This window comes from Loxodonta africana, chromosome 19, assembly GCF_030014295.1.
Source record: "Loxodonta africana isolate mLoxAfr1 chromosome 19, mLoxAfr1.hap2, whole genome shotgun sequence".
NCBI lineage: Eukaryota > Metazoa > Chordata > Mammalia > Proboscidea > Elephantidae > Loxodonta > Loxodonta africana.
Window position 1 is genome coordinate 73,263,937 of NC_087360.1, and position 21,758 is coordinate 73,285,694.

General features: G+C 40.6%; 1 protein-coding gene across 1 annotated transcript; it reads left to right on the plus strand.

Moving 5' to 3' along the window:
• Nucleotides 1–1,870: 1,870 nt before the first annotated feature.
• On the plus strand, nucleotides 1,871–20,814 carry C19H8orf48 (chromosome 19 C8orf48 homolog). The gene is made up of 5 exons (XM_064271944.1): nucleotides 1,871–1,941; nucleotides 3,385–3,574; nucleotides 6,203–6,346; nucleotides 14,889–15,362; nucleotides 15,412–20,814. Exons 1-5 carry the CDS (start codon nucleotides 1,871–1,873, stop codon nucleotides 16,405–16,407), a joined length of 1,875 nt encoding a protein of 624 aa, XP_064128014.1. The 3' UTR covers nucleotides 16,408–20,814.
• The last annotated feature ends 944 nt before the right edge of the window (nucleotides 20,815–21,758 follow it).

A 21,758-nucleotide genomic window follows, 5' to 3' on the forward strand; every position in this document is an offset into this window, starting at 1 on the left:
CGACATTGTCATATCTTCCCCTTCTACTGGATTTCTCATCAGCACACCTGCACTCGCCATTGAGTCGATTCCAACTCATAGCGACCCTATAGGACAGAGTAGGACTGCCCCATAGAGTTCACAAGGAGTGGCTAGTGGATTTGAACTGCTGACCTGTTGGTTAGCAGCCGAGCTCTTAACCACTGCCCCACCAGGGCTCCCATCAGCACACAAGCATATTGTGTTTTCTCTTGTGTTAAAAATAACCCTCTCTTGACTCTAATGAAGCTATGTGTGTTTTCTGTTCCACTTCTTAGCAATGCTGTCAGGAGTTATCTACATACATGATCTCTATTTCCTCCCCTCCTATTCTTTCCAAATACTATCAGGTTTTGACCCTGTCACTTCCTCAAACTACTCCTGCCAAGTCACCAATATCCTCCACATGACTAATCTGCAGGTTAATTCTCAGTCTTTATCTTACTCGAGAGTGTTTGTTGTGGCTGACCAATTCCTTCTCTTGTAAATACTCTCTTCACTTGGCTTCAGGACACCACCCTCTCCCTGTTGTCTTTGTATCTTCTTTGTTACTCCTTCCCAGTGTCCTTTGCTGGATCCTCCTCACATCTCTAATCACTTACATTGGAGCATCCCAGGGTTTCTTGTTTCTCTTCTCATCTGTAATCACTCTTCTTGTGATCTCCTCCAGTCTCATGATTTTAAATACAATCAATATGCTCAAACCAAGAAAAACCAAACCTACTGCTGTCAAGTTGATTCCGACTCATAGCGATCCTACAGGACAGAATAGAACTGCCCTGTAGAGTTTCCAAGGAGCACCTGATGGATTCGAACTACCGACCTTTTGGTTAGCAGCCGTAGCACTTAACCACTATACCACCAGGGTTTCCCAATATGCTCATGCCTTCCAAATTTGTATCACCATCCAGGATCTGCCTCTTGGTATCCAGATGTATATCTCGAAATACCTACTCGATATCTCTACTTGGGTGTCTAAAAGAGATCTCAAAGTTCAAATATCTAAACACAGCACTTACAGTCTTCCTCTCCCAGTGCTCTTCTTGCAGTCTTTTTCTATATCCATTAATGGTAACTCAGTTGTTTCTATTTCTCACCCTTGATCTTCTCTTTCCTACATCCCATACCCCATTAGGAAAGTTTTTAAGCTCCAACATCAAAATGTCTATTTTTTACAATCTCCACTGCTGTCATGCTGTTTCAAGAACCATTATCTCTTACTTAGACTTTTACATCTGTCTTTGTACTCCCACCCTTGTTCTCCCCCACCCCCTGCCCCCCAGCCCTCTAATAGAGGCCACCTACTATCAGAGATGTCCTCTCAAAATAAGTCTAGTTATGTCACTTCTCTGTTCAAAATAGTCCACTGACTGCTCATCTTACTGAGAGGAAAACCTTACAACAGCTTGCATGGTCCAGTATGACTGGGTTCTCATGAGCTCTCTGCTGTTCACTTCCTCCTCCATTACTCTGCTCTGTGAACATGCCAGGCATGCTCTCAATGGAGGACATTGCTCTTGCTGCTACATTTTTTCTCAGTAACTTCATAGCCTATTCCTTTATCTTCTCCAAGTCTTTGTTCAAATTTCACCTCTTCAAAGAGACCTTCCCTGACTACTGTATTTAAAATTACATTACTCCTCAGAACTCCCTAACATTCTTGCCTGCTTTATGTTTCTCTATATTACATACCACTGTTCAATGTAATTCAGTTATTTGTTTTATTATCGGTCTCCCCACACTAGAAGATAAGCCCCATGAAGACAGGTTTTCTTGAATGTTTTGTTCACTGCAGTATTCAGAATAAAGGAAAAAATAAAAACACTTGGGAAGAATAGGTACCAACTTCAGGATGTCGAGCACATTGATGAAGGAATGGGGTGAAATAACGCTGAGTAAAATGTCAGGCCATTTCATAAAAGGGTATGTAGGATAGGTACCCAGTAGTGGAGCCCTGATAGTACAGTGGTTAAAGAGCTCGGTTGCAAATCACATAGTCAGCAGTTCAAATCCACCAGCCGCTCCTTGGAAACTCTATGGGGCAGTTCTACTCTGTTCTAAGGGGTCCTATGAGTCGGAACTGACTCCACGGCAGCTGGCTTTTTTCTTGGTGCTTATCCTACAGCAGTGCTTCTCAGATTTCAAAGTGTGTTATGAATCACTGAGGGGTCTTGTTAAAATGCAAACCCCAGTTCAGCGCACTGGAACGGGGCTACAGTTCTGCACTTCTAACACGCCCTCTTGTGATGCCTGTGCTCCTGGTCCCAGGGTGCTGGTTGCAGGGTCCTAGAGTGTGGGTTGTCTCATTTGGCTGCACTGGAATCCTGGACGTTTAAGTCCAACCCCTAGAGGTTCAGATTTAATTGGTATTGGGTGTGCTCTGGCCACTGGTATTTTAAAAAGTGATTTTAATGTGCAGGCAAATTTGAGAATCGCTGTAGAGGGTCAAGGCCAGGTTCTTCTTTGGGACAGTGTCTCTTTGTGGATCCTCACATGATGTCCACTTGACCTACTGTTTCCATCTGACCAGCTTTTGGGCAGAAGCCACTGGACCATTTGGGTCATAATCTTGACACATGGCATGGGCTAGCCACAGCTGGACCCCTGACAGGAGAGCTCATTCCTCAGTGAGACCTGGTTGGTCAATTGCTTCATGGGACCTGAATCACCATTATTTAAAAAAATAAAAATTAAAAAATGGTGAAGTGAGGAGAAGCAATATGCTACTTCTGAGGAGGAAGCTATCAGGGACGCAGCTGAGTTGCCAGAGCTCTTACCAGACTGTTGAATTAGTTATCTAATCATTTAATTAGTTTATTATTTTTAACATTTACTGCTGGTCTGCTACATGCAAGACACATAATTTAATAGTGAACAGACAGATACTTTCCAGCCCTGGTGGGGCTTACTGTCTATCAGTTTTGACAGACAGTAAACAACTTATTACACACTTGTGCATTTATTTATTACTGTTTTATTATGCTTTAGGTGAAAGTTTACAACACAAATCAGTTTCTCACTCAAAAATTTATACACAAATTGTTCTGTGACATTGGTTGCCATTTATTTTTAATGTGGTGGTTGCCATATGTATATTGTAGCTACTATACTAAAAAAAAAAAAAAACACAGTAATAGGGGTCTGAGAGAAAGGCTTGTCTGAAGAAGTGACAGTTATCTGAGACCTGAAGGATGAGCTGTAATTAGCTAGGAGAGCTGGGCAGGAGGCAGGGGAGAGCTGCTGTTGAATTCTGAATGTTAGTCCGTTTCTCAGGGGGATGTCAGCTGCTTAAACAATTTCCTCTAGTATCCATACATGAAACCTTTAGCGACGGTGGTAATCTGAATGCGTCACTGCTTTTTGCAGTCTGAAAAATCCAACTGATGCAGTTAATGGTTTCAGACAAGACAGGGTGATGGGACTTTACACCAAGTATGAACCAGGAGGGGGGCGGTCTTCATTCTGGTTTGTGCTTCGTTCTGGTTGCAGTGTGGCCAATTATTTGGAAAGAAGTTTGAGTGAAGGAAGAAGTGACGGATGTGGGAAGATGCTGGAGGTTGGGTCATACTAGGGAATTTGAGAAGGAGCTGAAGAGAAACAGTTTGGAGAGTATTAAAAAAACAAACAAAAAAAGCTGTCGTCATTGAGTCAATTCCGACTCAAAGCAACTCCATGTGTGCTTAGGTTAATTAAAGTCCATATTTTATATAAAGCTATGGCAATCACTTTTGATTGTTCTTAAGGCCACTTTATCAAGACTTGCATTTGGATACCTCTATATATATATTTTTATATATATATATATATTTTTTTTATATACTGCTATATATTTTTTTTATATAGCAGTTCAGGGAACGTACAGCTTAATCAGATAACATAGCATGAGGACAATATGATAAAATATACCAAGTGGATCACATTTACCACTTCTTAGTTACATGGAGGATTAGACTGTTGCTGTCCAGTTGATTCTGGCTCACGGAGACCCTATGTGTCACAGAGTAGAACTGCTCCACAGGGTTTTCTTGGTCGTAATCTTTACAGACTCATCTTATAGGGTTGCTGTGAGTTGGAACTAACTCAGTGGCAATGGGTTTGGTTTGTTTTGGAAGTCTTTACAGAAGCAGATCCCAGGCCTTCCTTCCACAGTACCACTGGGTGGGTTTGAACTGCCAACTTTTAGATTCGTAGTTGAGTGAAAACTCTTTGCGCCACCTAGGGACCTTACTCTGAAGATCAAAAACCCATTGCCACGGAGTCGATTCCAACTCATAGTGACCCTCTAGGACAGAGGAGAACTGCTCCATAGGGTTTCCAAAGAGCAGCTGGTGGATTTGAACTGCCGACCTTTTAGTTAGCAGCCAAAGTCTTAACCGTAACACTTTGAAGATTAGGTAGCCTAAATAATTTTGGTCCATTTAATGTCATTCTCGTCATCCTGGATGAAGTTACTTGTCCCCAGTTCTTAAAATGCTAATTGTTATCACTATATTTGGCACAGTGGAAGGACCTTCAGGTTTTCATCTCCAGGTGGTCCCCAAATTACAAATTCTTGGCTTTCTGGGGGTGCAGTAATCAAAATGGGAACAATAAAGAAAAATTACAAACATAGTAGAAATTGCCTCATGACACATAACTACAATTATTTGTTCTTAAAGGGTCTAACGAGTTTGGTGCATGGAATTTAGCTACAGAAAGGACAAGCAGCAGCCTCTGCTAGCCAGAACAAAGGCTGACATTGTGAGATTTCAGTGGCATAATATACAGGCTTCAAATGTGAGTGCTGGTCAGTGTGACATAAAGGAAGTGCTTCATTGGCTATCACAGCGCATACCTCTGGGTCCCCTACCACAGGGCAGCAGGGAGCAAGGCCATGGGCACAAAGAATGGGCTATTCACTCAGGTTTCATAACCTTGCTCTGTTTCAGCCCCCTGGGTTGACAGCTTTCAAGTTAAGCATAGAAGGCTCTAAAGACATAGTCTTCCATTCTTCAGCGATACAGTTTGTTTTTGGAAAATGGCTATCTCAAATAAGGAGATAAAATACATTTAACCAGTGACCTCCATTTCTTACATTAGCTGTCTTTCCAGAGCATGGTGATATTTTTATGATTACTTTGAACACTTCAGTAAAATAGCATTCAGAAAAATTGGCCTCGGATGAAATTATTGGCAATTTCTATGTCACCCAACCCTATGCAATCACATGAATATTCATATACAGTGAAAGCTTACTTTGTAAGTAGAAGAATTACAGTAAAATGCTTTGTAAAGATACTGAGTGGTAGAAAAATAATCCTAGATGGTGGTTTCCAGGAAAACCACTTTGAATTCCACTCTTTTTTTCCCCACCTTCCACAGCCCCTCCCTCAAGAAAAACACAAAATATATATAGGAATTCAAATCCAAATTAATGGTAACATTCATGAATTTTTTTTGTCCATTCATGAATTTGTTTTATATATCTTCCATGCTTTGAAGAGAAATATATGTAGGTTTTGATTTATATTAATTTCCTAGATTCCAAGGTCAGTCTTTAATAATATTGTCCAAAGGCTCAGGGATCTGACCACATAAAATTGCATACTATTTTCTACTAGTGTCTACTGAGAACTAGTCTGAGTTTGAACTACTGTGAAGGGGAAATAAACAGATCAACTAATTATCTTCTGGGCCAGTGCTAGGTACCTGAGATATTATGTTAGTATCCTAGGATCTTCAAGACGAAGTAACGAAAGAGATGATATAATTCAAAGATGTATTTAAAATTATTTGTTCGGACAGATATCGCCATTTTTGTTGTTAAATATACTGGGGATATTTACTTTTAACATGGCTGAATAATTTGTGACCTGTATTTCTTTTGAACTTCAACAGATAGTCGGGGTAGAGAGAGCAGTGGAAAGCCAACTTCTTAATGCCAAAAAACACTAAATATCCTGAAATACAACAATCCAAATATCTGATGTGAACTGTGAAACATTTTAATTTTATTAATTTTCAAATGAGAACAACAGTTTCTTACTTAACACCCTCGATGTGAGCCATCGCTCTATAGGCTGACCGGCCCAGGTTCTGATAGTGTCAGAGAATACGACTTGCATTCACAAGGCCCCTACAGCCTTTATCTAAAATAAAAAAAAATTTTTAAAAAGTGCTTTTTAATGAAGCACTTCTGTTACAGACCTATATCAATGCCAAAATTACTTGCTATAACCTAGCTCTACCACCACCGGTCGTCCTGGAGTTGACTCGGACTCCTGGCAACCCCACGTGTACCCGAGTAGAACTGTGCTCCACAGGGCTTTCAGTGGCTGATGTTTTGGATGTAAGTTGCCAGGCCTTTCTTCTGCAGCACCTCTGACTGGACATGAACCTCCAACCTTTCAGTTCGCAGCCATGCACGTTAGCTGTTTGTACCACTTAGGGATTCCAAGTATACCTACGAAGCAATTCATTTCCTTTATTTAACTCTTTGCTTTTTCCCCCTTAGCAAATTCACTGGCTATTTTTATACTAAAATTCCACTCCAATGGCAAATTGTCAAACTAGCCTTTCTTCTGGTTTTCGTAGAAGCACACAAAGGCAAAAAAAAAAAAAAAAGTTTCCTATCTCTGATAATTTCTTTAAAAAAAATTAAAAAAAAGAAACACTGGGATTATGTTCATTTATCATAATTGTAAACAAAATTAAAAAAAAATACGTAGGTTAAAATTGGGACATTGGAAACGCTTGGCCTCAAACTTTGTGTCGTTAGCTTACATTACAACAATTATGTTTGCCTACAATTATTTGAAAATGATTAGATAAAACTCACATATCTAGATATTATTTTAAAATTAAAACCTACCACATTTTCAGGATTTAATTTTATTTAAGGGTAACCTTTAAAGCACAAACTCTGGTAAAGTTAGCCATGATCTGTATATGTTTAAACAGCATAGGTTGGAAATTTATTTAAAATTTTTAATTGGGAAACTTGTTCTCCAGGAATTTATAAATTTTTTCAATATATTTTCTATCTATCATCTATCAGAATTTTGCAATAAAAAACTTTTAAAAGAAACTTTTGTGTCATGCACATAATTTTGACATCATTTTTGTAAGCTCAAAAACATTTCCAAACTATTACAAGTTCTACATATACTTTACAAACTACAGACAAATGGATAATACTCTCAATATATAAAATGCTCTTAAGTGCTTTTAAGAATTCATGTGAAAAAGAAATCCTACAGAAACATGGCTAAAGAAAATGAACAGACAGCATACACAAAAAGAAATGCAAATGGTCCTTATACATATGAAATGATGGTCAAATTAATTCATAATAAGGCAAATTCAACTTAAAATTTTACTGAGATGCCACTTCTCACCCATTAGATTAGCAAAAAGCCGTAAGTCTGAGTACATATCCCGTCGGCCAGGTTTTCAGGAACAGGTACTCTCGACCACTGCTGACATCAATGCACGATGTCCACTCCTGGAGACGGGGATTTGGGAATAAGCAGGAAAACTCCATATGCCTCTTTTCTTGGATCCAGCAGTCCCACACTAGGAATTTTCTTAAAGATATGCGTCCATAAACAAAAAGCAAATTTGTTTTCTTACAAAAGCAAAATGTCCATCAAAATATGCAAATACACTATGGCACACTCCACAACAGAGACTGTGTAGCCCAAGCCGGGAATGACAAAGACCTCTATGCTGATGTAGAGTGATCTCCAGGATATATTTTTAAGAGGAAAAAAAAAAAAGGTATAACACAATGTGTAGAGTATGCTAATTTTATTGTAAGAAAACCGAATCCAAGTGTATATTGGCTTATATTTCTTAAAAGAAACTTGAAAGGATAAATCAAAAAAAATTTTTTAAATTATTTATAGGGAGCTTATTTTTATTATTATTATTTTTTTAATAGGAGAAAGAATCTAAACTGCTGCGTCTGCCCCAATTTTTTCTTTTCTTCTTTTTTTAAATCATTTGTACACTGAAGTTTATGGAGTAAAACAACCTTGAACACCATGTTCACCATGTAAGGCAAATACTGTGAATAGACTTTGTTTGGATCCTGATCCAAAAACTCCAACTATGAAAAGGCATTTTTGAGACAAGAAGAGAAATTTGAACAGTGAATAATTATAACATGATAAAAAAATATTAAGGAATTATTGTGCGTTAGATATAACAGATCAAAATATGGTTATGTTTTTAAAAGGGCCTTACGTATTAGTGATATATACTGAAGTTTTTAGGGACAGAATCATATTTTGAATTTTTTAATACTCCTGTGGGGGTTAAAACATAAAGAGGGGGATGAGATAGCTCAAAACCTTTAAAATGTACATACATGTTTGTCAATCAATTACAATTCCAGGAATTACCCTAAAGATATAGGTATGAATGTGCGTAAGGGTTTAGCTATAGGAATGCTTACTCCCACAAATTTTAGGAAAAAAAAAAGGAAATACCCTATGGTTAGGTAAGTTTTTATTAGTTAAATCCAATAGTGTAATTCAATTCAGCCTTTAAAATTATGTTGAAGAAGGCTTCTTATAAATTACATGGAAAAGTGTTCATATTACAAATTGATAAAAACAGTTATAAAACCATAGTTCAGTATAGGTTTTAATAAGAAAAAAATTATTCAAGGAAAAACATTAGAATGACATTAAAAAAAAAAAAAAAAAAACCAAACCCAGTGCCGTCGAGTAGATTCCAACTCACAGGGACCCTATAGGACAGAGTGGAACTGTCCCATAGAGTTTCCAAGGAGCGCCTGGCGGATTCGAACTGCTGACCATTTGGTTAGCAGCCGTAGGACTTAACCACCACACCACCGGGGTTTCCATAGGTATTTCTAAATGTTTATAGCGGTTACTTCTGGGAGGTCAGAAATGCAGTAATTTTTACTTAAAATCAGTATTTGTGGCTTTTCTTTATCTTTTAAAGTACTCACTTTTGCACAACAGCTATTAAAGTAAAAGGCAGCTCTCCCTAAGACAACTAATCAATTAAAAAAATATAATAAAACTGAAGACAGAAAAAAGTAATAGAAATATTTAGATATTTTTGAAATTAAAAAAGATAAAGAACAATCACTGCACTGTAAGTTGTAACCATTTTTTATCACAAGATGTACGATGCTTTACTCCATAAAAATAGTTTCTCACATGGAGATTCCTAACACATTCAATTTAGCCCCTTAGGGAAGAGCTAAATATTTCACTTTGCTTGGTTCTAAGAACCAAGCCTAGTGCTAATTGTGAAGACTATGTAAACAACAGAACATTCTTGAAGAAGCTGTCAACTTAATTTTCCCTCTTCCATGAACTAGATTCCCTCCTGGTACTTGAAGCACTTGCTGATGAAGATCAAACACTGCAAACTTCAGTATGGATTATATCTCAATGTGAAGAAAACAAAATTCCTCAAACTGGGCCAATAAGCAACATCATGATAAACAAAGACTGAAGTTGTCAAGGATTTCATTTTACTCAAATTCGCAATCAATACCCATGGAAGCAGCAGTCAAGAAATCAAATGACATTGCATTGAACATAGCTGCTGCAAATACCTCTTGAAAGTGTTAAAAAAAAAAAAAATGTTACCTTGCAGATTAAGGTGTGAAAGCTGGACAATGAATAAGAAAGACCAAAGAAGAATTGATGCCTTTGAATTACGGTGTTGGCGAAGAACACTGAATATACCATGGACTTCCAGAAGAATGAACAGATCTGTCTTGGAAGAAGAACCAGAATGCTTCTTAAAAGCGAGGATGAGGAGGCTTCATCTCATGTACTTTGGACATGTTATGAGGAGGAGCCAGTCCCTGGAGAACAGCATTATGGACTGACACAGTGGGCTCAAACATGGCAACAATTGTGTAGAAGCACCTGGAGAATGAAGAGTGCCCAGGGCAATCTCTAAACTTATGTGACTTCTTTCTCTCCATCTCCAGCCCCAATCAGCCTTCAACCACAGTGTAATCTGTAAAGATTATATCTGATCCTAAGAGATGTCAAAATGCTTGTGATGTCTGGAGGAAAACCTTGGCAGGGGAAATCACCCATTGAAAGAAAACTGGCAAGGGCTCTAGGCTATGCTGTTTGTGCTGGAGACTGAAAGAAAGCCAGCCAGGCTCCAGGAGGGAGTCCAGCTGGGGGCCAAGACCTAGGTAAGACATCCACCAGAGGTTTGTGTAAGGGCCATTAGTCTTGGATTTCGTCAGGATCCTGGGAAGAGACAGACTAACTGTGCCTTGGTGGAAAAGAATGAATACCCAGTCAAGAGCCACTTACACTCTGCAGTTGAGTGCAGCAAAAGGATCAGGACAAAGTTAGGGGACTCTCAAACCAAAGACAATAATGCTTTTCCCTCTGCCGAAGTGCTACCTTGGGAAGCAGGAGGAGGGAGGAAGGAGTACCTTCAAAGTTGAGTTGTTGTTGTTCAGTTCCATCAAATCGGTTCTGACTCAAAGCGACCCTACATACAACAGAACAAAACACTGCCCGATCCTGAGCCTTCCTCACAATCATTGTTATGCTTGAGCCCATTGTTGCAGTCACTTTGCCAAGCCATCTTAATGAGGGTCTTCCTCTTTTTTGCTGATCCTCTACTTTACCAAGCATGATGTCCTTCTCCAGGGACTGATCCCTCCTGATAACATGTCCAAAGTATGTGAGACATAGTCCCATCATCCCTGCTTCTAAGGAGCATTGTGGTTGGCTTCTTCCAAGCAGATCTGTTCATTCTTCTGGCAGTTCATAGTATATTCAATATTCTTCACCAATGCCATAATCCAAAGGTGTCAATTCTTCGGTCTTCCTATTTATCGTCCAACTTTCACATGCATATGAGGAGACTGAAAATACCATGGCTTGGGTTAGGCACATTTTAGTCCTCAGAGTGACATCTTTGCTTTTCAACACTTTAAAGAGGGCTTTTGCAGTAGAGTTGTCCAATGCAATGCATTGTTGAATTTCTCGACTGCTGGTTTCAATGGGTGTTGAATGTGGAGCCAAGTAAAATGAAATCCTTGACAACTTCAATCTTTTTTCCATTTATCATGATATGGCTTACTGGTCAGTTGTGAGGATTTTTTTTCTTTATGTTGAGGTGTAATCCACACTGAAGGCTGTGGTCTTTGATCTTCATCAGCAAGTGCTTCAAGGCCTCTTCACTTTCAGCAAACAAGGTTGTATCATCTGCATAACACAGATTATTAATGAGTCTTCCTTCAATCCTGATGCCTTGTTCTTCTTCATATATTCCAGCTTCTCAGATTATTTGCTTAGCACACAGATTAAGTATGGTGAAAGGATACAACCCTGACGAACACCTTTCCTGACTTTAAACCATGTAGTATCCTCTTGTTTTATTCAAATGACTGCCTCTTGATCTATGCACATGTTCCTCATGAGCACAACTGTGCTGGAATTCCAATTCTTCACAATGTTTTCCATTGTTATGACCCACACAGTCAAATGCCTTTGCAGCCAATAAAACACAGGTAGATATTTTTTCTGGTATTCTTTGCTTTCAGCCAGGATACATCTGACATCACTAATGATATCCCTGGTTCTGTGACCTCTTCTGAATTTGGCTTGAATTTCTGGCAGTTCTCTGTCGACGATGTACTCCTGGCAGCTGCTTTTGAATGACCTTCGGCAAAATTTTACTTGCATGTGATATTAACGATATTGTTCGATAATTTCCACATTCGGTTGAATCACCTTTCTTGGGAATAGGCATAAATACAAATCTCCTCCAGTCAGTTGGCCAGGTAGCTCTCTGTCAAATTTCTTTGCATAGACGAGTGGGCGCTTCCAGTGCTGCATCCGTTTGTTCAGCCATCTCAGCTGGCCTTCCATCAATTCCTGGAGCCTTGTTTTTCACCAGTGCCTTCAGTGCAACTTGGAACTCTTCCTTCAGTGCTATCGGTTCCTGATCATACGCTACCTCTTGAAATGGTTGCATGTTGACCAAATATCTTCATTAGGAACTTAAATTTAGCATTGACTGAATATTTGTCCAAATGAGGCTATCTTATGTGGAAATGTCTACAATATCATTAACTGGCTAGTTAATGGCTTTCCATAGCTTGGTGAGAATTTGAAAGGAAGAGTACATTACTAACGGGAAATAAAATGCAATATATTTTCTTTGCACACTTGAGTGCTGATTGGATTCTTCTGAAACAACTATTCCAAGATTCATGTATTTTAGCTTAGTGAAGAAATAGTTCCATAATTAAGTTATTGAGACACTGAGATGTTAATGCTGACATTTCTAATCAAAAATGCTTGGTGTCAATTGCTTGATTTTCCTTTCTAGATGAAATCACGTTGTATCTCTTTCTTGCAAGTTTTGATAAAATCTTCTCTCAGTACAGTGCATAGGAGTAGTTTGTATCCATTGGTACAATATAAAAGTATTTTGAGCTAAGATAGGCACTTAGTCTCAACTCTTCACTAGCTTTTATGTGTTTCAGGGATTTTTCTCACTTAAAAAAAAATAGTAGTGTACCACACTTGTTCACAGTTCTCTTAACAATCTCTACAAAATATGGAATACATATTTTTGTCAGATACTGCTTACAGAATGGTCTGAAATGTTCTATTCACAAATGCATCACTAAGAATGCTCACATGCAAGGAAGACAGTAAGCAAATATTATCTTAATTTTATGTATAGGAAACAGGTAACAGGAGTATAGATTTTGGATAGAGTCACCTTTAAAATTTATTCTGTTACAGGCTTAGATTTGAAAGGTAAAGGGTACATAGTTTATATGAAGAGTAATCAGTTCTATGTTTGAAATCAAACTATGACCTGTCTCCATTAATCTTATTTGATAATGACAGTACTGTTATTTTACTTCCTCAGATAACACACCTATTAGAATGTTAAAACAGTCCACTAGTTCATGTTGGTTATTATAAAGCAATTGTCAATTATAGGATCCTTCCCTCCCCCCATATTTACCAGCTTCTAGGATAAAGTCATTTAGAAAAAAAAAATCAAGAGCATTTTACAATGCAACATTTTTTTTTATTTAAATAAAACAAAAGTGGGCTGGTTATCTGAAGTATTTAGTATGTTAGAAGATACAAATATACTATATTTGAAAGCAGCTTCATTGCTCAATGTTTTGGGGAAGATGTCTTTAAAGCTTTTATTAAAATGAATGTGTAAACATTCAGGAACAAGGGAGTGCTTTAAAATAAAAATGAAAATCTCTGGCCCTTGAGATGCTAGGAGTTACCTGCACGACCCACAGATTACCTGATACCTCTCTGTAGAGACTATCGTTGTGTCATAAAATATTAAAATGTAATTTGGATTGAATAAATGAAGCTGGGTTCTCTTTCCTATCTTCAATATGAAGCTGGCTTACATTCAAGGAATGCTTTTTGAATATTTCAGGCTTTTGACTCTTCTCCAACATGAATCTTTTGGGAATAATGTTAAATACATCTACTTAGATAAAACCACACACACACACACACACACAAAGAGCAACTGAGCCTGTTTTCTTGAAATTATCTCAGACATTTTTTACTAAGATACTCACTAAGATCTAGACTCAGACATTCATTAAGATTTATAAAAAGTTAATGTCCAGAGTTAACGTTTTATAATTTCTGAGAATACTTGTTTATTACTAGAATAGTCTACCATGCTTTTTAAAAGAGCTTGTTAAAAAAGGACAAATCATGAATACCAGCCTAAATTTGGGCATTCATTAATACAAAGGATTAGAGTTCCTTCAGCTGTTACTGCTTATTCTACAAAATCCACTGGACTCGTGTGAGGTAATATTTCTGTTTCCATGGTCACTGAAGTCATGCACTCAGCAGCGATCTACTGAACACTTCCCATGTTGTAGGTACTCTCCTAGTGAGTATATGCCTTATATACTAGTCAGCAAACACTGACATGCTTTCTGCCTTCATAGTGTCTTAGTCATCTAGTGCTGCTGTAACAGAAACACCACAAGTCGGTGGCTTTAACAAACAGAAATTTATTTTCTCACAGTTTTTGAGGCTGGAAGTCCAAATTCAGGATCCTGGCTTTAGGGAAGGCTCTGGAGGAAGGTCCTTGTCTCTTCAACTTTGCTTCCTGGTTCCTTGGAGAGTTTCACTTGTCTTGGCTTCTATCTTACCCCATTCCTCCACTGCCCCCTTGTTTAATTTCTTTTATATCTCAAAAGAGATTGACTCAAGGTATACCCTATAGTAATCCTGCCTTATTAACATAACAAAGACAGCCCATTCCCAAATGGGGTTATAACCACAGTCATAAAGGTTAGGATTTACAACACATATTTATAGGGTCACTATGAGTTTATGAGTAGGAATGGACTGGAGGGCACTGGGTTTGGTTTATTTTTGAGAACATAATTCAATCCATAACATGGAGTTTTCTATCCGGGGAGGCAAGAGGAGACATTACCAATTACTCATGGAACACAGCTGCAAACTATGACTAAAGGGCTGTCAACTGTATGGAGCTGTGGGGGGGAGGGTAGGAAAAGTATGATGCTGGTCTTGAGAAAATAAACTTGGAGTACTAACTAATCATTTACAGAGTGAGTTGTGGTGTTGGCGTGGCCATCAGAAGGAACTGCATGTACCAAATCCTTGAGGTGGGAAGCAACCCTGTGCTGGGAAAACTGCGAGGCCATGGAACACTGGAGTAGGAAAGTCTTCCACCATGAGGCTGCGGAGAGGCACGAGTCACGCCATTCAGGGGTCTTACAAGACGGTTTCAGCGTTTCCGTCTTCATCCTAAGACAAGCAGGTGCCCTCCTTGGCACAGGGCAGACCTCCTCATCCTAAGACGAGCAGGTGCCCTCCTTGGCACAGGACAGACCTCCTCATCCTAGGACCAGCAGGTGCCCTCCTTGGCACGGGGCAGACCTCCTCATCCTAAGACGAGCAGGTGCCCTCCTTGGCACGGGGCAGACCGCTGTGTTTCTGCAGCTGCCTTCCGGCCAGCGTGGCTTCGTTGTCCCTCGGCGGGGCGCACACCGTCACCGTTCCCGCCTGTCCCGCTGGCCTCGCACAGGGTACACCCGACTGGCCCCTGGGACAACGCAGTCGGCAGCCCCTCTGAAGCTCCCTGGCCCACCGTCAGATGCTGTACTTAGAGTGTCACCACGGCGAGGAGGCGGGAGAGCAGACGACGACGCCAAGACGGACAGTAACCGGCACGAGGGGCGCGGGCGGAGTCGGGAGTCGGGGAGACGGGCGGGGCTGGGAGCGGGAGGAGGACGCAGCGCGCGGGTGCGGAGGGGGGGGCGACGCACGGGGAGCGACGCACGGGGGCGACGCACGGCAGTAACGCACGACAGCGTCGCAACCGCGCACGACGGCCCCGCGTTGCCAGGGCAGCGGGGACCGGCGTCGCCCGGAGGACGGCCGTGAGCTGCCGGGAGCCCGACCTGTCCGCCGTGGGCTCCGCCGCGACCAGTCCGGAGTCAGCCCCGACCGCGGCCAAGGCGGCGAGGAGCGGAGCCGGTGCCCGGAAAGCCCGGGATCCGAAAGGAGCCCCGACGGCCATCGGCGCTGTGACGGCCGTCTGTCTCGGGGAGTCCTGGAGTCCTCGCCGGACGGACGCGCCGGAGCCTTCAGGCTCGCTCGGTTCCTCGGGGGGCGGCCGCCCTGGCCGCGTGCATCTGGGAGCGAGCCTGAGCGTCGGGGGCAGACTGCAAGCTCGGAACGTCAAGATACACCATCTGAGTCGCCAGAACTTAACAACAATGAAGAGAAGTTTAGCAGAAGATGGATCGACCACCTCGTGGGCCGGGAAACTAACCTGAGACAGTACCAGCCGGATAGTGAACTTCAAAAAGAAACTACTCAGGGCTCAGGCAAGGAACGGAACGCCCTGCAGTCGTTCTGCAACGACAAGATAAACCTGATCCGTGGTAGAGGGAACTATAAGGAGGGAAGGAGGAGCAGAGGCAAAAAGGTGCAGCTTAGGCCGGATGCGGGGGATCCAGAGATGGAGGCACAGAAACGGGCAGTTCCTGATGAGCTCGTGAACAGAATCTGCTTAAAAAACCTGAGGGCAACTCTAAAACAGGTGTCAGCAGCTAAGCAACACATTTCTTCACAGTGTCACCACTGTAACAGGAAAAAGGCAGAGCTCGCCCAGTCTGCCTTCCTGAGGCAGAAGACGACTTTACTGGAATCCCTTCTGCTCCAGCAGAAAATAGATGAGCACCTTCACACCACGGATTTTCTCACCTTTATTGGAGAAGCACACAAGAGCCTTCCCAGGCTGTCAGACGACCCCAGACTGATCTGGAAAAGACTGACTGAGAAAAGTCAGATCGGATGCTCTGGTTGTGAAAAGTCAGATACAGAGCAGAAGCTGTAGCAGGATGGAAACAGCACTTGTCACATTCACCTTTTTCTCTAGCACGTCTCAAGCCACTTACTCCAACCAAACAAGATAGTGTTTCCTGATGATACTGTGTACTGTAGATAACAGGTCCTGTTATGCATTTGAATAATTCCTATTTCTGTAGGCACTCCGGAAACTATCTTAAGGCTTTACTTTGTTTCCTTCACAGATTGGAGGACTAAGAACTTTCCATACAATATGTTTTTCGTATTTTAGAGGACAACTTTATAGCTGGAATAGTTAGCTTTTGCAACAGTCGAGCAGCTGATGGTAGTTTGCACTGGGGTCTTGGCAGTACACATTGGGAAAAAGTATAGCGATGTATGAGATAATTAGGAGGTAATAACTGATAGTCCTTGGTGATGAAATGGATATAAGGATTTAATAAAAGGTAAATGTCAATAATGCTACCAGGTTTCTTACTTGTGCACCTGGGTGAATGATAATTTCATTAAGATAAGAGCATTGAAGACGAACATGATTGATGGCAGTGACCGTGAAAGTGATTATTTGGACATGATTAACTTACAGGGTTGCTATGAGTTGGAATCGATGGGACCCAACAACATGTCTGAGGTGTATGTGAGACGTCCGCATTCAGAAGCCGAGGAAACATTTGGTTATTTTTCTTTCTGTCTGGAGGAAAGCTGTAGCTTAGAGATTTGAAGTAAAGGGGCAGGAGGGATTCTTGGTTTATAGTTGGAAATTGAAGCCATAGGTGTGGTAAGCTCTTGTGGAAGTGAGTGAGTGAGAAGAGAAGTAGGGCTAGGACCAGCTCCTGAGGAATTCCAACAGTTAATGGCTGGGTGGAGGAGAAAAAGCCAGCAATGGTGGCTGAGAAGAAATGATCACAGAAAGATAAAGTAAATAATTACTGTGTAGTGTCACAGAGGAGCCCTGGTGGCACAGTGGTTAAGAGCTTGGATGGTAACCAAAAGGTCTGCAGTTTGAGTCCACTAGCCACTCCTTGGAAATCCTATAGGGCAGTTCTATTCTGTCCTGTAGGGTTGCCATAAGTCGGAATCAACTGGACTGCAGTGGGCTGGTTTTGGGCCTCTTCCTCCCCTTCTTCCTCTTTCTCTTCCTCCTTGTCTTCCTCCTTTTCCTTCATCTCACCGCCCCAAGCTTCCTGTTTTTTAACACGACCACCAGTTCCTTCCTCTTTCAGTATCTTCTGGACATGACGTCTTATTTCCATCCCATTACGGCTCTCCTTATCATCTCTGCCCTCCCATGCCTTTTCTGTCCTCTGCAGTCCATTTTCCAAACAACTGTCAGAATTATTTTTCTGATATTTTTCTGATTGAACACAAATCTGTTCAATAAATTCCCTTTATTTAAAAAACAAAAACCTTAGTGGTTTATCAGTGCTACAGAAATGGTTCAAACCAATTATTGCCACTGGGTGTTCTTTTATATCAAGCCTAAATTTAGCTTTCTAATCTCTTATTCTCCTCCCCCACAACCAAGTAGGAATCGTCGACTTGAGGGCAACAAGTATATTCAGACTGAGGAGCACTTGGGTGGCTGAAGTGATTTGTGATCAGCTGCCAACCTAAAGGTTGACTATTTGAACCTGCCCAGCAGTTCCATTGAAGAAAGACTTGGCAATCTGCTTCCATAAAGATTACAGCCAGGAAAACCATATGGAGCAGTTCTACCCTGTAACACACGGAGTTGCCATGAGTCTTGCAATTCTCTCAGCTCTCTTGATCTTTTGCATATTACGGTTTACGTGTACATATTTGACTCAGAGTCTCTTAACTGCCTTTTCCAGCTTGTAGACTTGTAAACCAGCCTAAAATCTCACCTTTTTTGCACCTATCCCATATTACCTGATCAGAATTAAAGGCTGTAGCCTGTTTGTTTTTATGGCATGAATACAATTTTATATTATAGCACTGTATCTTAATTAATGTGCTTTTCACTTTTTCTTGATAGCCAGCAACTCAGGAGTGAAGACTCTTACACTATAGCCAAAGTGCTTAGCCCAGTGCCTTGCATGTGATGGTGTGCAGTGTCTCACGGATGCAAAAATAGGTGCTTCCGAACAATGAGGTTTAAAATATCTTTTGCACCAACAGAAGAAAACAGTCTGCTGGCATACTATTATCTGTCAATGTTTTGCCCTGTGTAGCTGTTTTCTGTAATTTTTATCCCTTCCCAGGTTGGATTTCCTTTAAATGTGTACTTTTTTTTTTTTTTCCTTAGTGGTAAATTAGGGCAAAGGTTTTTGGTGAGACATCTTTCCAGTAATATAGAGCTAATCAATACAGTATTCATTTTTAAGAATTAAATTTAAAAAAGACAGTTCTATATAATTCACATGTTCAGAAAGAAGATATGTATTTGAATTGAATTTTAAAAATGATTAATGACTTTCTGGAATTTTGAAATGAAATAAAAGTTCTTGATGCTCAAGCTTGAAAAGATTTTTTTGCCTTTGAATAAATTCAAAAGGAATAAATATCCTTACTGCAAGCTTTTTCTGGTTGCAGCCAAGAGATTTCCATTCAGCTGGAATGAAAAAGCCCATCAGATCAGCTGTTAAGAAACCACATATCTCCCCGATGCGCAAAAACATATCTGGCAACTTGGCACACAACTATTTAAATATGTAATTTGTGTAACTGGGATAAATTATGCAAATATGCAGTTCTTTAGATAACGTTTTCTCGTCTAGATTTTCCATCAAATAAAATCAGTCTCTGCATCCAGAAGGAAACCCACGCATTTAACAAACATAATAATGACGCCGTGGGGACAGAAGGAGCGATGCACCGGAATAAAAGCAACTTCAGTCCTTGGCGTCTGAATCATTTAATCCCAGTCTTAGAGCTGTTAGGAGTGTTTGGGACACCCAGCTCTGGATACCTCCAATTATAATCATGTTAGTTTATTTCACCGTGATGCCTAATATAGTAACTCGGCTGAATCTGCAATAACATAGCTAAACAGGTTGCGAAGAAGTGGGGATTGCGGCTCTATGTGGGTGTGGTTTTTCCCCAATTCAGTCTGGAATTGACAGATTAAAAAATACATACAAAAATAGTTAATCTAAGAAATAGAATATGAAAATAGTTTCACTTCTGTTCTCAACTGATAATGCCCTTTGGAACAGAGAAATAAGATTGTTTTCCGATGTGGAGCAGACTCAAATTACATTGAAAATTGCTTCTACAAATTTTTTCAATGGCTCAAATAATCTGAAAATCTAGTTTTTAGGAACCCACTGTTCGTTGAGGTATTGACTGAGGTTTCGGGGAAAGTATGCTGTGGTCATTCCACCCGAAATTGCTTCAGCTATTGAGACTCATGATGCCGCACACACACTAAGAGGGTGTGAAAAGGTTTACTAGTCTCACGGTGAGGCTTTCTGAGCAGAGCAGGGAAAGGACAGAAGACTGACTTGGCTTGTACTGTAATTAGGGAGTGGAGCTGACTTGAGGATTCCCACAGGGGCAACTTATGACCACCGTGAGTCTTCCAGAGACTCCAGGAAGCATGAGAGGAGGTGGCAGAAGCCTCTGCAGTGAAGGGTTGAATCTCTGGGGAGCCGAGTGAGTAGGGGAGCACTGATGGTAGTGCCTGTTGAATTGCAGTTTTAGGGCCTTTTATTATTTTATTATTAGGGGTCCCCATTCAACGTGGGCCGGCTTATGAGTAACAGCATAAATAGTCCTAAGCAAAATTCGTCAATGATGAATACGTTTTCTAGATCCCCAAAATGGCCTAGGAAATGTTGGGCTTATTTTAACACTGTGGGTTCTAAGAGAATCAACTACTGTTTCCTGACGGTGTCAGAGATCAGAGGCCCTCAGCTTACCGAATCATTTTTAGGTGGCAGGGCAATGCTCGTACCCTTTGTGAGTATTTGTAAATTCTGATTGAGTTTGTCAAATGGATCTCCTCAGAGGAGGATATCGTTAGTGCGATGTCAAATCTGTGTTCCTGGACTAAGTCGGATGTGCTTAAGATTTTGCCTGCAAAGACTGTGTGCGGTGGTAGGGATGCTGAAGTACCCACGTGTAGCTGGGTAAAGGCATATTGTATTTTTCTGAAGATGAAGGCAAACTGTGGCTGAGAGGCTGTTGAAATAGGCCATCAATACAACATATTAGCAAAATCTGCAAAGTATTAACAAAAACTGCAAAGTATTTACCAGTTGCTGTTTGGATGGAGTAAATCATTTTAATAACATTGGGTTTGGGGACCTTTGTGGGGGGACCATAGCATTAAGGTTGCTATAATCCACATGAGACACCATTTATTCTTTCTAGGTTAAAGAACAGGCCAACTTGGGCTGTTAAATGGAGAAGCAGCAGGGATAATCGCCCCTTTTCTGAATGAGTCTTGTTTAATGGGTTTCAACCCTTGAAGATACTGTTTTAGCTTATATTAGGCTGTATCAGCTGTATTATATACAGGAATGGGGTGTTCTAATTTGTCAAGTCCATCACGGCGAACGATTTAATTTTATTACTCATTGGGTCACAGTGTCCATGTCTTCTACAGGATATTTTAGAGCAGTGGATTCTACAGCTACAAGGAATTTAGACAAGGCAGTTAGTTATTCCAATGGCAAGGCGATTCCTACATCTTTGTTCTCTATTTTATACTCAGGAATTCACCTAAAATTATATGGCTACATTACTTAAATTCGATGGTTTTCCCAGGTGTAACTGTAGTTTGAGACCTTAAGGCCATGAAGGTTTGCCAACTGGTATATCTCATTAGATGATAAATTAATTCAGAACCCATGTTTTAGAGTTGCAAAAGGAAATCAGCACCCTCGTATCCTTTTCTTGCATAAGTAATTTCAGCAAATTTTGGATTTCCAATTGGGTCAAACTATAACCTTTCTTAGTTTTGTTTGTTTGTTTTTCTCTCCCTGTGTCTAGATTTGCTTTATTTGTTTTTTGTTTTTGTTTTTGGTGGTTACTGGATATACTTTATACAGGGTAGGAGTCCTGTCCACCCTGCTCATATTTCTAAATTTCTTCTTCTGGACTGTCGCAAATCAGTATCATTAGGATTTGAGGGCTCCACCATGGCAATGGTTGCTTTATTTGGTTTAAGAACCCCAGGCTTATGTCAGGCTTAAATTAACCCTTTGGCACTAGTGGTACCGTGTGTGCTTTTCCCTGTAACTCTACAGATCATATTCCTTTTTTGGCAACAGCGGCACAGGCAGAAGGAGCAGCACAGGCATTTTGCTGGATGTTTTGTTTTTAGCAGAATGGACCTCAGCATGCCTCATGGTAACTGCTACACATAAGCGACCTCCCGGTGTGTCAGCATATTAGGTCTCCCCTGCACACTCT

Excerpts from the sequence above, each read along its gene's own strand:
- C19H8orf48 (XM_064271944.1), top strand. The coding sequence starts at position 1,871 with ATGTCGAGCACATTGATGAAGGAATGGGGTGAAATAACGCTGAGTAAA. Across the intron at positions 6,347-14,888 it reads CAGTGGCTGATGTTTTGGAT|GACAGACCTCCTCATCCTAG; the intron begins GTAAGTTGCCAG and ends TCCTTGGCACAG. Across the intron at positions 15,363-15,411 it reads CACGGGGGCGACGCACGGCA|GGCAGCGGGGACCGGCGTCG; the intron begins GTAACGCACGAC and ends CCGCGTTGCCAG.